At 41.2% G+C, this 14,906-nt stretch overlaps 1 protein-coding gene across 1 annotated transcript in view; it reads left to right on the forward strand.

Moving 5' to 3' along the window:
• Positions 1-3,363: 3,363 nt before the first annotated feature.
• The window catches only part of RBM20 (RNA binding motif protein 20), a 192,833-nt gene continuing 181,290 nt past the window's right edge, over positions 3,364-14,906 (forward strand). The window contains exon 1 of the mRNA XM_034931454.2: positions 3,364-3,577. Within this exon, the coding sequence (XP_034787345.1) occupies positions 3,387-3,577 (191 nt within the window). The 5' untranslated portion in view covers positions 3,364-3,386. The remainder of the gene's footprint in view (positions 3,578-14,906) is intronic.

Genomic DNA, 14,906 nt, shown 5'->3' on the forward strand with positions numbered 1-14,906 from the left:
TAAGATCTCAGTTCCACTTCTATCACTGAGATAGTGTAGAGAGTGGGTGAGCTTTGGGGACAGACCAACCTACCTGCAGTCTTGCTTCTGGCTCTTAAGAGCTGGGTGACCTTGAGCAAATTCTTGTAGCTATCTGAGCTTCAAGTTAACAGTTGCTACTCATGGGGTTATTGTGAATATAAAGTAAGATAAACTATGAAAATACTTAGCAGCTTGTTAAATATTCAACGTATGCACAAACAGCAATAGCCTCACCACGTGACTGTAGTTCACTTGTAGGTCAAGGAGGGACAGGATGCTTCTGTGGAGAGGAACAAAGAGAGATGTTACCAGTCCTCACCTCTCAGTCACACTCCCATTTGTCAAGTCAGGTGACTCACACAGCATTTGTCTGGCTTCTCTCACTGTGAAGTGCACGCTTGGGGGAGGGGAGTGATGATAGCCCAGGGGCAGATCAAAGCAAGGGCTGCAGCCTCAGCTATGGCTCTTTATGCTTTTTCATTCCTCCGGGAGAGAAGTGAGAAACATTTAGAAATATTTATCATTGCAACTTTTGAATATACTTTATGTTTGACTTGCAAAATGGAATGCTTGTTCAATGTCATCCTGGAAAACATTTTGTGGGATCTGAGGAAGGACATGAACTACCTCTAGGTTTTTGCTGTCGTCTTGCCCTCTCCCTTCAAATCTGTTCTAAGTTCAGTTATTATGTAACATGTCGGTTGCAAATATTAAGCTATAATCATGGAGATGGCATTTCTGAAAAACAACTGTGAATCGTTCATTTTTTCCCATTTTTTTAATTTTGAAAATTTCAAATTTACAGAAAGGATGCAAAAAAAGCCCAATGAATATCTAGATTTATCCATTGTTTCTTATTTTATCACATATGCTAGGATATTATTTTTGAGATTCAGACAGCTTCATTCATATAACATGGTCCTCTTTTTTTTGCCAATAAAAATGTAATGGGAATAGACTCACTTATATCGATGTTGTGACTTCCAGGCTCTCAGCTTTCTGGGGTTTGAGATCTATTGTATTAATATTTGGCTATATGGTTGGAATATAAAGAGTCATGTTTGTAGTAAGTGCCAGATTGAACATCTTATGCACAAAGTATACAAGACACATTATCTCTAACCCTAACAGAGACTCTCCAAGCCAGGGTCTCATCAATTCCGATTTACATATTTGGTAACTGACACTCAGAGAGGTTGAATTACTCCACTGGTAAATTACAGAGTCTGGACTCAAAAACAGGTCCTTTTGATCACAAAGCTCTTTCCATCAAGGTTTTGGAGGATTCTGAGAAAAAGACTTCCGTACAAACATAGAAAAACTTTTATTTCTGGGAGAGTTGCAATGTTAATTTTAAGTAATTTCCTTTCACTAAGGAAGTCTGGGGGTGGGAATATGGGGTGGAAGATGGAGATTTAAGGAAACCACGGTTAGGAATTTAGTGATAGAAACTGAAGATGATGAGCTAACGATTCAGAGAATGGACTTGGTTCTTACAGCCTCTTACTAGCCATGGATCCTCCCGACAGATCACCCTAATGCCTCCACATTTGTGAAATGGGAAAAACAATCAACACCTCTTTACCAGGTGTTTTTTTCTTCCTTGTCAGCTGCATTAAGGAGAAGGGGGAAAGAGTAGAACAAGGAGTTCTATCTGTAACGAACGGAACAATCAATTGAGCTAACTACCTACCTTCGGACCAGCCTACCTGTTTCATGTTTTTGTTTTGTTTTTGTTTGTTTTGGTGAGGCTCAATTTTGCGAACTGTGGCAAACTGATCTTTATGAATACGAGGAATTGATAGTGTCATTTTATATTAGAGGAGGGAGAGAGGAAGATAAAAAAGGGAGAGGGAAGGAAGGAGAGAGAGAGAATGATGGCAGAAATCAACGGAGGCGGAGGCGTAGTTTCCTGAGGCTAGAAACTCAGTCTGGGGAGACATGAAAGCGTCTTTTGGGGAAGTCAAGTAGTTGCTAGGTCTCAGGGAATCCATCTTCAGAATTTTCCTCCGCGTGGTTGCGGGAGGAAAATGAGTTGAGTGGAGACCCTGAGCAAACTCCTCTCCAGGCCATGCGGCATCCTGGGCTCTGGTTTCCCAGGCACGCAAGGCACGCTTTTCTCTACTTCCCGGGGACGCTGGCGTCAGGACTTAGAACTCCTGTATGCCGGACAGCCGGTGAGGTCTACTGGGCGGCCGCTTTCTCTGGTCTTTCTCTGCTCCGTAGACATTTCTGTGTCAGGTGCCTCGCATATTCGCACCCACGCGCCAGGGCATTAAGCCGAACCTTGCGTGGTGGCTCTCAGCCTTGAAAGGCCGCAGGATGTCCGCGTCCACAGCTGTGAACCGGTGAGTGCAGGTGGACGGGCGCACGCGAGCGCCAGGGTAATTAACAGGGCTTCAGAGGGCGTGACGGTGACCGTACGTTGTCGGCGAACTCTCTTTTCATCCTTTACATTTCCACGGAGATTTGGCCAATAAATAACAAGAATAAAATGTACGCATGGTTTTGTCTTTGCGCTCGTGGGGTCGTGGCGGGGTCTTTTAAGTGAAGAGAAAAAGAAACCAGAAACCCACGGTGGCCCCACCGGCTGCTTCCGGGGACACCTGAAATCAGCAGCTGGAACTGACAATTTGGAGAGCCCCGGGGATGGTCATCTGAGACCTGGGTTACAATACAAGTCCCACCTCAGGGCGAGTCCAGGCTTTCTTCCCCTCGGGGTCGGGTGCCTCAGGCGCCAGTGGCGCTGGCCGGGCTCCAGCCGCGAGCAGATGCCAGGCCCGGCACACTTTGCACGGGCGATGCGCGCGGACGTCCCGGGCGCGCTCGGTCCGCCCGGCTTGGCAGGAGCTGCGAGAGGCCGCGCGCACAGTCCCCAGGGACAGCCGGAGGACTCAGGGCTCCCGGGTGGAGCGAGAGCGCGGCGGCCGACCGCGGGCTGCGTGTGTCGCCTTCCTCACGCGGTATGCTGCGCCGTGGAACGCTGGGCTACGGACACTGAGGGTGCACTGTGGCGGGTGGCGTACGCCGCGCTCCCTCCCCGCTTCCTGCGCCCAGGGTCGGCGGGCAGAGTTCCTGGGTCCAGCTTGGCGCTGAGCAGCCCCCGGCCGCAGAGCAGCTCCCGCCGGTCGGGAGACGCCCCCTGGCCCCCGCCCCCGCGTGGCCGGCCGGGACGAGCTGGAGCAGCGGGAGGAGGAGGCGGCGCCGCCGGGACTGCCTCCTCCCCGCCCCTCGCGTCTCCTCCCCGCGCCACCGGGAAGGACAAGGGGACTGGGCACGGGGACCCCGGCCAGTGAGCGCCCGTGGCCCGGGACCGCCCCTCCCTTGAGATCTCTCGCCGCTATCCCGGGCGGGTCTCGCCCCGCATGGTGCTGGCAGCAGCCATGAGCCAGGACGCGGACCCCAGCGGTCCGGAGCAGCCGGACAGAGTTGCCTGCAGTGTGCCTGGTGCCCGGGCGTCCCCGGCACCCTCCGGCCCGCGAGGGATGCAGCAGCCGCCGCCGCCGCCCCAGCCACCGCCCCCGCCCCAAGCCGGCCTACCCCAGATCATCCAAAAGTAAGAAGGGAGAAGGGAACAGGGACCAGGGGTGCGCCTGGGGACACGCCCCGAGAGCCCCCTTTGTGGCTTCATTTCCCGTCCCTGCTGAACTTCGCTCGCCCCCCTTGGGTTTGAAGTTTTCTCGTACCCCCTCTGGGCAGAGTCGGTGTCCTTCTGGCTGTTTGTTAGGCTGGAAAGAGGGGAACCAAGTTCTTTAGGGAAAATTATTTTGTTTTTCCTTATCTCCTTTCTCTTCTCTTCAGAAATGGTACTAGATATTTTGAACTAAAATAGCTCAGATTGGGGGGAAATGGCCCAGCGACTGTATTTCATCTTTCTGGTCCCAAGAGGACGCTGGAATGGAGAGTCGTGCGTGAGCGTGTGCGCGCGCGTGAGGGTGTGTAAGTAAAATGCCAAAAATTAAACCACCCTTCATGGTGCCCCTGAAACCAACCAGTGGAAAGGGAGGTGACAGTTTGTAAACAACATGTTTTACTTTGCCCTCAAAGTGTAGACACGTTTCAAGAAGGCCTTTTCGAAGAGTTTAGCTACGCAACCGTTTTCCATTAATGTTACCATCTTGTGACTCGGGTGACCTGTGCGACTTGGGTCGTGAATTCTCAGGTCGGCCTTCCCAATGCTTGAGAAGGTTGGGGGTGGTTAATAAGCCCCGAGAGGCTCTTTCAGCCCGTTTGAGGAACATACGAGTAAAAACAGTGATGCTTTGTATTGTTTGTTCTTTTGAGATTTCGTGTGACCGTTTAAGGCCTAGAATGTTGGTTTATTTGAAGGATCTCTACTCTCCTAAGGGTTTACCCAGTTTGTAATGAAGTCTTCAAAACTAGTTTAATAAGTGTAGGAAAGTGAATGATGCGCACCTCTGCGAAACTGACAACACTAAATAAATACACGCAAGTACAGCAAAATTTACCCTTATGCAACACAGCAGAGGTTTTCTGCTGCTCCGCTGATGCTTTGAGTCCTGTAAATTTAATAAAACTTAGTAACAGAAAGAACCAGTGATGGGTGTAAATGGAAGTAAATAGCAGTTAAGTATTTATTGTTTTGAAGACTGATTTATCTAATGGAAAGAATTGTGAAAATTCAAGTTTAACATTAGAAAACGCTGGTATCATATTTCAGAACAAAATGGTTCCCTATGTTGACTGGTGGAATACTGAGTCTCCACTTGTGACAACTTTTTGCTTTAATTGGATATTTTATATAACTTTCAACTACAAACAGTTTCCAACTATTCCAAAATGAAAATATTTCATATTATTATTCTTTTCTATTGTTTTGCAAATTATTCAGCCAATACTAAATATGATTGACAATTTATGTACATCAATACTTAAAATTTCTCTTTATTCCTTAATATAAATGTAAAGCAACAGAGAAAAACTATTTAAAATTTAAAGTTTACTTAGTGAAAAATCCAATTTGGCCAATTATTAATTTGGAAACATCTGATGTGCTTCGTACGGAGCCAGTGTCTTGCGGCTTGAAATCAGGCTGCATATGAAGTTAATTGAAATTGCTTCGGTATTGTAATTACCCTGCACTTTTCTATTATTTACTTTTAAGTAGAAGAAAACTGGAAACTTTATATTCACAGGAAAGTCTTTGTAGAAGGGCATCTGATTATGAAATACTGCCAGGTTGAAAATAAATATCATTTTATGGAAATGGATCATTTAAAGTATATTTTATTTGCCTCATATAATAAATAATTTACCCTCTAAATTCATCCCCCCTTTTGAAAATCCCATCTTTGGAATATCTAATTTTAAAAGAAAAGATTCAGCTTTTCAAAGATGGCCCCTTCTACTTGAAGGGCAGGATGGAGACCTCAAGAGGCGCCTCATGGCTTTGCTTGCTTTACATTGGTGACGGATCAGTGTTCAGGGACCAGGTCCCAGGGCTGTGAATATGCTCATAGAATTTGATGTTTGCATACTGACGTTTCAGTCTTTCTTTACAAGGATGATTTGGAGCTTGTGCTCTCCTTAGTACCCACTGAAATTCCGCTGGAACCAGATATAATGTCGCAAACGCTTTGTAGGTCCATCTTCAATGCGCCGAAATTTGAGCAGGTTATTTTGAAACTGCATTTGCATAAGTCCATCTGAGCAAACATTTTTATGTAGTTATGAGGTGTGGTTTGCATCAGCCATCTTTGAGAAAATATAGTGGAGCTACTGCCCTCGGCTGCAAAACAAGTTGTCTGCCTGTTGATTTGGGGAATTTTGTGAGCTACAGCTTTGGATGAAATTCTCCTCTGGTGGAACACATATTAAATATTATTAGAGAACCTCTATTTTTTCTAGTTATTTTAGTGAGGTCGTTATGTAACTCGTGAGAGGAGAAGTTTTGATTGCTTTCAAAATGATGGCGACATCAATCTTCTTCATGTTGCATAGTGCGTTTGAAGATTACAAACATTTTTCCGCTTACTGTCTATGTTTACTGATTTTTATTAGTAATGGCTTTTATTTTAGATCAAAGTCAATGACTTTGGAAAAACCATAGTAACAATTATAATAAAAATCAGTTCCTGTTCACATGTTATATTTGGTGTTTAGAGAACTGCCGTATACTACATTTACAAAGATAAACACATGAAGCGTGATGACTAACAATGAGACTGATTTTGTTTGTTTTATGGACCCAGTCTTAGTACTTATGAAGATTGCATCTAGAGTTAATTTCTCTGGAGTACAATGATTTCATTTCCTTGTCATTGTATTTTTAGCTTCCGTTAAGAATCATCCATACCTTTTCTGCTCTTGTTTACTGTAAAGATTATCAGCCATGTATAGACACAGATAATTAATATTTTGTAAGATTTTTATTTTAAATGTGCATTCTCCAAATTGGCTAATATAGAGACATTATTGTATATAAAACACGATTTAGGCTATTTAGGAAACAAGAAATATAAATAATACTCTAAGAGGAGATTTGGGATAAGTTAGGAAATCAGAATAATTTGAGAACTTAACAAATATATATATTTTCCATACTAGCAGAAATATGAAAACATTGACATTCCGGTGAATGTTTTATAAGGATTTATCTCCTCCAACATTTACAATGTTTTATTTTTAAAATTATTTTGTTTTAATCGTGAGCTTTAAAATCAAACCTAATCCTTTATTTATAAGAAGTTATTTATTAACCTTGATGAACGTCAGAAATTTAAGTTTTAGGTTGCCAGTTTTAAAGCGCTCATTAGAATGAAAACAGAGCCACTCAATTCCGTGTGAAATGTTGAAGTTAGCTGTCAGATGGAACCACGAAGTATGTACCACTAGCCATGGAGGAAAGAAACCAAACATGTGCACCCCTCTTATGAAGTGAATGTAGAGGTGATTTTCCTAACTTACTTGATTTGCAGCAAAATATTCCTGGCTAATGCGTGGCATCAGGTTGCATATTTAATTTGAGTATAGATGACACTTTTTTCTAGATTATTTTTTAAGCAGTGAATAAAAATAATTATAAACAATGGAAAAAGTTTTGGTTTAGCATTTGATGGCTAGTGTTACCTGCGTGTAAATGTTTGTAGTTAATGAAAACATGAATCCAGCTTTGATCTCTTTGATCTATAGTCTTCCGTATAGCATTAGAACACTGGCTGTCTATATTTTCAGAGCAAAGTGCTCCCCTCACTCGGAATAGAAAATGTTGTAAGTAGCAACTCCGATTTACAGACTCTAATTTTACAGACATTCTGCAGAAGGATCTCCGTGTAACTGTTAGGGAGTCATTTGCAGGCAAGTTGTGTATGATGTTCACCCACTTTGATGGGTATGCTGACAATTACATCCAGAGTCAGAGAGAAGAAATAAGAATTTGCTAAAAAGGGACATTCCCTTACATTCATACTTGGTCCTTTCTGGAAAGAGGATGGAATTTCTAACATCTGTGCCAGTTAACATCAGTTTGAGCCCAATTTTAGGGGAAATAGGAATACACTTGTAGAAGGAATTTTGAAAATTTTAAATACCATCTTAAACTGCACATAAGACAAGCATTCAGCAGGGAAAACATCTGAGAGGATTAAGCCTTTACCCCAACAGGGAAGAAAAGGGGGGGGTGCTATTTTCTTAGCAGCCTGAATGATTCTTTTGCTTATCTAGAAAGCTTTCCAAAGTTTTATCAGAAAAAGAAATTTTGCTTGAGGGTTTGTTGTGATAAGTATTTTTAGATAGTATGTGTAGTCATTTAGTTGTGAATTTTTCTCAAATTGCCAAAGAGATCAGTATTATGAAATGTAGTACATTATTCCCATTAGTCACAGTAAAGGACTATGCATATGGTACACACAGAGCTGTTCTAATGCCAGTGCTGTAGGGGAGAAAAGAAGAAGAATTTGATCACCCTTTTTATTTTTCTATCCATGTATTCTTTTGCTACCTCCTTCGCAGTTTATCTAATTAATAATTTAAAAAGCCCAAATCTGTCCATTGGAATGTGAACTCTGATCTGTTAAGATCTCTTTGCCAGTCCTAATAGTCACCAGGGGGCAGAAAAAAACCAACCAGGATTGACTCACAGTGAAATGATTCCACATTATCCAGTTTCTTTCTTTCCTTCTGATTTATTTATTTATTTATTTATTTATTTATTTTTGTGACTTTAAGTTCTTGACTCCAGTTTAAACTAATATTCTTCCCTGCCCACAATAGCCGGTCCTCAAGTGAACAAATTGATATAGCTCAATTCACAGGTTTGATAAACAAGAATACACAAAATGTTGGGAACTGGGGTTTAATCAAGGGATAGAAATTAAAATGGACTGAACTAAACATGGAAAGTAAGAATTGAGGAAGCTTGAGATACTGGAGTTAAAACCCAAAAGAGAAGTTCAGAAGTAGGACACCCCTCTCCCTTCATCTGTCCTGGTCTCCCTGTCAGACAAAAGCTTGAATGGTCTCCTACACCACAAAATCCTACTTAATCTGATTTTTATTTCCTGCCACAGTGATTATTTAATTGGGGATGGTCTAAATGATATTATTTGGTATATTTTAACAGGGAAAATTGCTGTGGATCTGCAGCTAGTGTGAGTGACTGGTAGCTGTGTTTAGAGTGTTGAAAAGTTTTGCATTAAGTAAAATGATCCATATTACAGAATCATGGCAAAGATGGTAATTAGTGGTTTGCAGAAAGGAGCACACGGCAGTTCCCTTTCTGTTTAAAGAACCTGGCTGGATCTTGAGAATATGCGTGTTATCCTGGATTCCTAATACTGCTTGTTCCCATCAGTGAGTAGACTGGCAGATTCTGATCCTAATTAAGAAGACATGTTTTTGAATCAGGAATGTGAATTTGGTTTGCAACACCACCACGGGGTATTGTTGGTGAGCTGATAGTTTGACTGGCTCCATGGGTCGTCACTGTTTAAATTCCACCCAACGAAGGAGCTGTACAAGATTTTAGTCTTCAAAGTTTACACACAGCAAGTGTGGGGACAAGTTATCACTGCCAGCTGTTGGGGGAGGAGGTGAAAGTGAGGAGGACCCCTCCCCCCAAATAACTTGTGTGTGTTTTGGATATGTTGCATATATCCATCTAATATGATAAACTCTTTACCGCGGTGGAAGTTACAGTCAAGTTGATTGATCTTCCTCTTCCCTACAACTCCTGATGGATTTTATAAGATAAGTAAGTCCCCTGATGGTTTCTAAGGCAACTTTTCCAACTTACTGACAGCAGATCTGTAGGGGAGATGGCACATATTGGTGCTGATGTACTTTATGGGCAAAAAGGGAGCAGTTAAGCAACTTGCATGAGGATGTGTTCATAACTCACAGCTCAGTTGGACAAATCAATCTTTCCATGTGTTCCGAAACAAAAGGCAGGGGGTCATGCATGTGTTTGGGAGTGGTTATCACCCCATGAAGATAGTTTCCACGCCAATTTTGCCTTCTTTAATGTGGTATTTGCTTTAAGGCTGTACTAGGGCCACTTGCTTCTGCCTTTTCTTTGCACCTGCTTTCTCTTGATCACACTAATGGCCCATCAGTTCTCAGTTACCACTTCCCACTCTGGCCCAAACCTGGAAACCTCCAATTGCTGCTGTCTGGACATCTTAAATACTTTTTGGTTTTGCAACCTGTCTGTAGGCTCTTTCCCAAATATGTTTTTAAGTTTTGTTAGGCCTGCCCTTCAACCTGCCCTCCAGTGTCAGGAGTAGACTAGGTAATATATATTTTAAAGATGCATTGGTTTCACTAAATCTCCTCCTTTGGTTTATTTTGAATTAATTATTGAACAAAATGATTTAAGATCAGTCTGATATTTTCAGGTGTAAAATGAGGATCTTTGCTCTAAGTTAATTATTGGGCTTCTGTCGAGGAGTGCCACAGAGGAAAAAACTCTGGACTGGGAGTCAGTGACCTGGACAAGCCAATTAACCTTTCTAATCTAGCCTCTCCAGGGATTGGAAATGATCAATTGCAGTTTCTTCCAAGAATAAAATTAGGTGGCTCTTGTGCAAATCGTAGCAAAATTGTGGAGTGATCACCAACGTAGAATGCCTCCCTCCATCTACTTCCTCCATCACCTGATACGGAATATGTCCCACATCAATTAAATTTAGCCATGGACACAGGTACATATTTGTGACATTGATCACCCATGAATACAACAATAACCACAAAAAGAGAATGAAATACTTTCTCTAGCATTCACAAAGAATATTTGGATCAGTGACATAATTTTAAAAGTCAGAAAAATAAACACTAATGTCAGTGAACAGGAAAAGGTTTTATACTGTTCTTCAATCTCTAAAAATATTTTTGGTATAAGAATAATTTTTTGGAATGTTAAAGTAAGTACTTTAACATTTACTTTAACAAAGTGAAAGCAGCACTTTCAGCTTAGGAGACAGAGATAATAATTTTCATGTGTCTGAATTGGATTGTGTTAAACACAGGCCAACAGGAGTGTGTTTGGTGACATCGATGGTTTCAGAGGCAGAGAATGTAAACATAGGACGCACAAACGTTTTACAGGAGCACGGCTGTGGCTACTGCAGGGACTCCTGAACCGTGACGCACAGTCAGTCGGCCGCAGAGACCAGCCTGGAGCTCGCCCTAAAACCTCTTTGCAGCCTTGCAGATGTCATAGTTGTCCCAAAGCTGGGCCTCATGCTTCCGTGTAGCCTCACTGAATCAGGAGACCGAGTGTTTCCAGAGCCAGGATGTGGGCGCCGTGGGGCCAGTGCTGCATCCTCCTGCACTGGCAATAGCAGAGTTGTGGAGAAACTTTATTTGGTATTTGAAATGATCAATATTTTAACCTTCTGCATAAAAAGAGAGAGAAGTCTGTGATTAAATCTTGATTTAAAGTCTTCAAATATGTACATACATGAGGATGAACATAAGCATATTTATTGCAACACTGTCTAGAAAAGTGAAAATTCGAAACCACTTAAATGTTTCTCAGTTGGAAACATAAACCATGTGTAGGTATAAGGTCATGTACTACTCAGCCATTAGAATGATGCTGTTATTTTGCATTGATTGATATGGAAGGAGAACCATATAATATTAACTAAAAAAATTACAAACAGCATGTATGCAAAGATCTCATGTTTGTTTTTGAAAAGATGTGTATGAGTGTGTGCTGGTGCCTGCCAGCCTTAAAAAACATCTGAAGAACAAATGTAAAGAACATTAACAGTAGTTCTAACTCTGGATGGGGCAATTAGAGTGGTTTGTCTTTTTTTCTTCCTTTTTAATATGGTCTATTTTTTTAAAATTCAGTGAGCATGTATTACTTTTACAATAAAAGAAAACAATAAAACTATTTTTTTCTTTATCTATTTCTTTTCCTAACCGTCTGTACCTGCGAGTATTTCATTTTTAAAAACAGCAACAGAAGGAGTAGACATTTCACATTGGTATTGCACTATCTTGAAGACTGAGCTGCCCTTTAGCATCTTACATTTTAGTCCTGGAAGGTAGCTGAGAGCTGTTTTAGCCCAGCCTTCCTGTTTTTATAGGTAAGACAAATGAGCATCAGAGAAGTCAAGTGAATTGTTGAAGGTCACACAGCGAGGGAGTCATCAGGCTGTGATGAGAATCCCTGTATTTCTGTCTCTTATATTTTCTGCTAAGCCACCATTTTGTCATCCTGGGAATGGAGGAGAGAGAAATGGAGGCATTCATAAATTAACCGTGTATGTACCAGCCTTAGTCTACTCACTTCCCCTAAGAGGGTTGAGAAAAGCATCCTTGGTTGTGTTATCTCCTCTCACCCCATCCTGCTCACCCACCCACATGGGACTTTTATGGGAGTGGCAGTAGACTGGGTCTCTCCTGGGCATCTCATGCTCTGTTCCTTCCTGCCAAACAGAAGCCAACCATCACATTTTCTTCTCTGCTCTTCTTGGTTCAAGGTTACTCTTTTTTCCCAGATCCTTAATAGAGGAAAAACCCAGTACCTACCTTCCTTTCATACCCAGAAACGTCCTCTTAACACCTTCAAGCTGTGGTTTAAAGATGAACCTTTTGAGATGTAAAGGCATAACTAATATTTAAAGGAAACAAAACACATTTTACTTCTTACTCCCAAGCCAGTTATAGGAATGCCCATTATTATTTCTGCCACCCCAATTCCCACTCTGCTTCAAATTTGTTTCAACCAAGATATAATTTGGACTGTATTTTTAAAAAGTAAACCTTGCTTTGCGGGGACTATATTTGCATTCTTGCTTGCCCTTGAGTGTGCTCTCTCTTGCTTTTTCTTTTCCTGAACTATTTGAAAGTAATTTGCATAACTATAATTTTGTTATCATAGCTCAGGAAATTAGTCTTATTTAATTTTTTCTAATAAACACTAGGTTTTTAACTTTCATTTGTCAGATAATCTCTCATATAGCTGATTTTTTTTTTGCATTTGTTTATAATGTCTTTCTCTTTTTTTGAGACAGGGTCTCACTCTGTCACTGAGGCTGGAGTACAGGGTGCAATCACAGCTCACTGCAGCCTTGACCTCCCTGGCTCAAGCAATCTCCCACCTCAACCTTCCAAGTAGCTGGGACTGTAGACGTGCACCACCACGCTCTGCTCATTTTTGTATTTTTTGTAGAGACGGGGTTTCACCATGTTGCCCAGGTTGGTCTCGAACTCCTGGACTTGAGCAATCCTCCTGCCTCAGCCTCCCAAAGTGCTGGGATTACAGGCATGAGCCACTGCACCAGCCATTTCTTCTTTTTAATCTACCAGGTATATCCACCTCTTTCTACTTTCCAATACTGAAGATTACAGGCTAGTTGTCTTGGAGAATGAACCATGATATGGCTGTGACTGTTGTTTCTTCATGACCAGATCCAGGTTAAACATTTTGGCAAAGATAGGCTAAGAGTTTGACCCCTTGTTTAACATGGCGGCCACTGGATTGCTCCATTGTAGACAGACATTTTTCTGTTTGTGATAAGTAGTAAGTTGTCTGCAGAGGTGCTACCATGAGACCCTCTGAATATCTATGTTCCAACAGACTTTCATCTGGTGGCTTTGTCTTTTAATTTGATTAAATATTTAAGGAGCAATTGTAATGAAATATGTGGATCACTTTAGAATGCATGAGTTTGGACACACAGTTTATATCAAACAGCCTTGCAAATATGTTTGCATTGTATCACCCCATAGATATTATCTAGAGCCTCTGGATTTTTCTAGTCCTGACTTCATAGGACTTGATCCATGGGTCAGCTACTTCCCATTTAACTCTATAAGAGACATTCCATCTCTTGAGTTGCAGTGCCTTTTAATGTCCATTTTAATGCTAATGGAAATAAGTGGATACTGATGTAATTTGTACTGCTCATCAGATTTTTTTGGGTATCCTCTTGAAGTTATGTTGGTTCTTTGCAGAAGCCTTTTAACTCTGTTTTCAAAATCACTGTATGAAGCAGGCTTTAAAAATGACTGATGACTTGCCCTGGTGCCTAAACTGGGTGAGTCTTGGGGCTGGTCAGTGACTAGCAGTTTGTTCATGTTTTTTAGATTTAAGTTACACAGCTATTTTTGCCTGTTCCACTTTGGTACTCCTATTTTCATACACAAAATATGTATGGGTGAAAAAGGTGGTGTGGAGTAGTGAAAAGGAGCAGGAGCAGGCATGATCTATGTTCTGGATTCAGCTTTGCCACTACTAACCCTGAGCGTCAGTGTTCTTATCTGTTAAAGGAAGCAGTAATAATAAAGTGAATAACAACTAACTCGTACAGAGTGCTTTCTGTGTGCCAGCCACTATTCTAAACAGTTGAGGTATTTTCAATCCATTTACTTCAACAATAATCCTGTGAGGTAAGTGTTGTTATTCTCCCCATCATGCAGATGAGGAAACTGAGGCACAACCTTACTAGGACCCAGGAAAGCTAAGAAAAGTAGTATTTATGAAAACATGGTGGAATGGGGCTTGGAATAAAGAATGTTATACTAATTCAAGCAATCCTGTCTTCTCTGTGTAAATATCTGTTTCCTTAATTTATAGAAAATCCATCACTTACAAGAAAATATTATAGAAAAAAATGACTAAAATAAATCTGAAAGTAGGTCAAATTTAAGACAAACTAAGCAATCCAATTAAAACTTTTTTTTCCTGTTTCCGTCCCCCACCCCCACCCTTTTTTTCCCCCTTAAAACTTTAAGTACAGCTTTGGTTTAAAGTGAAATCTGTATCCCAATTTAAATTCCATGAACAAATCTGACTCTGGCATTTGATTCACTGTCTTACTCTGCTTGTTATGCATGTTAAACAAGACCTAAATTTGATGCTCACAGAGAGCACATAAACACTTATAATCCTCTCAGCATGTGCTAAAATAATAACAGACACGATAGTTTGATTTGCAAAGTGTCTGCCAACTTCCACCAGACCATTTTTGAACCAATTCAGAAAACCAGGATTCTGCAATGATTAAAGTGTCCAAGGCTCCTATTCATAGCAAAAGGAATTCCTGACTTGAAACAAGTACACATGAAGCTCAGCTAGTCTCTGCCAGACATACTTTTTGAACCATCTTTGCAGACATTGTTACAAGTGTTCTTTTGCTTTAAGAAACCATGGTCTGTAACAACCAGACTGAACAGAATCCATAAACTGGGGAAGGATTGTGGCTTTTGATCTGCGACAGGGTTTACAGTAAAAATCCTTTAAACCATGAGTTTCTCAGTGTATTTCAAATAGCAATTCAATAATGCTAACAATTCAGAGGTCTAATAATAAAATTTAAAACTTTTTTTGGTCTTTTTTTTTTTTTCAATTTTAAGAGGTATAATTGAAGTATGGTAAGCTGCACATGTTTAAAGCATCCATCAGGATCCAT

Source organism: Pan paniscus, chromosome 8 (assembly GCF_029289425.2).
Source record: "Pan paniscus chromosome 8, NHGRI_mPanPan1-v2.0_pri, whole genome shotgun sequence".
Taxonomy (NCBI): domain Eukaryota; kingdom Metazoa; phylum Chordata; class Mammalia; order Primates; family Hominidae; genus Pan; species Pan paniscus.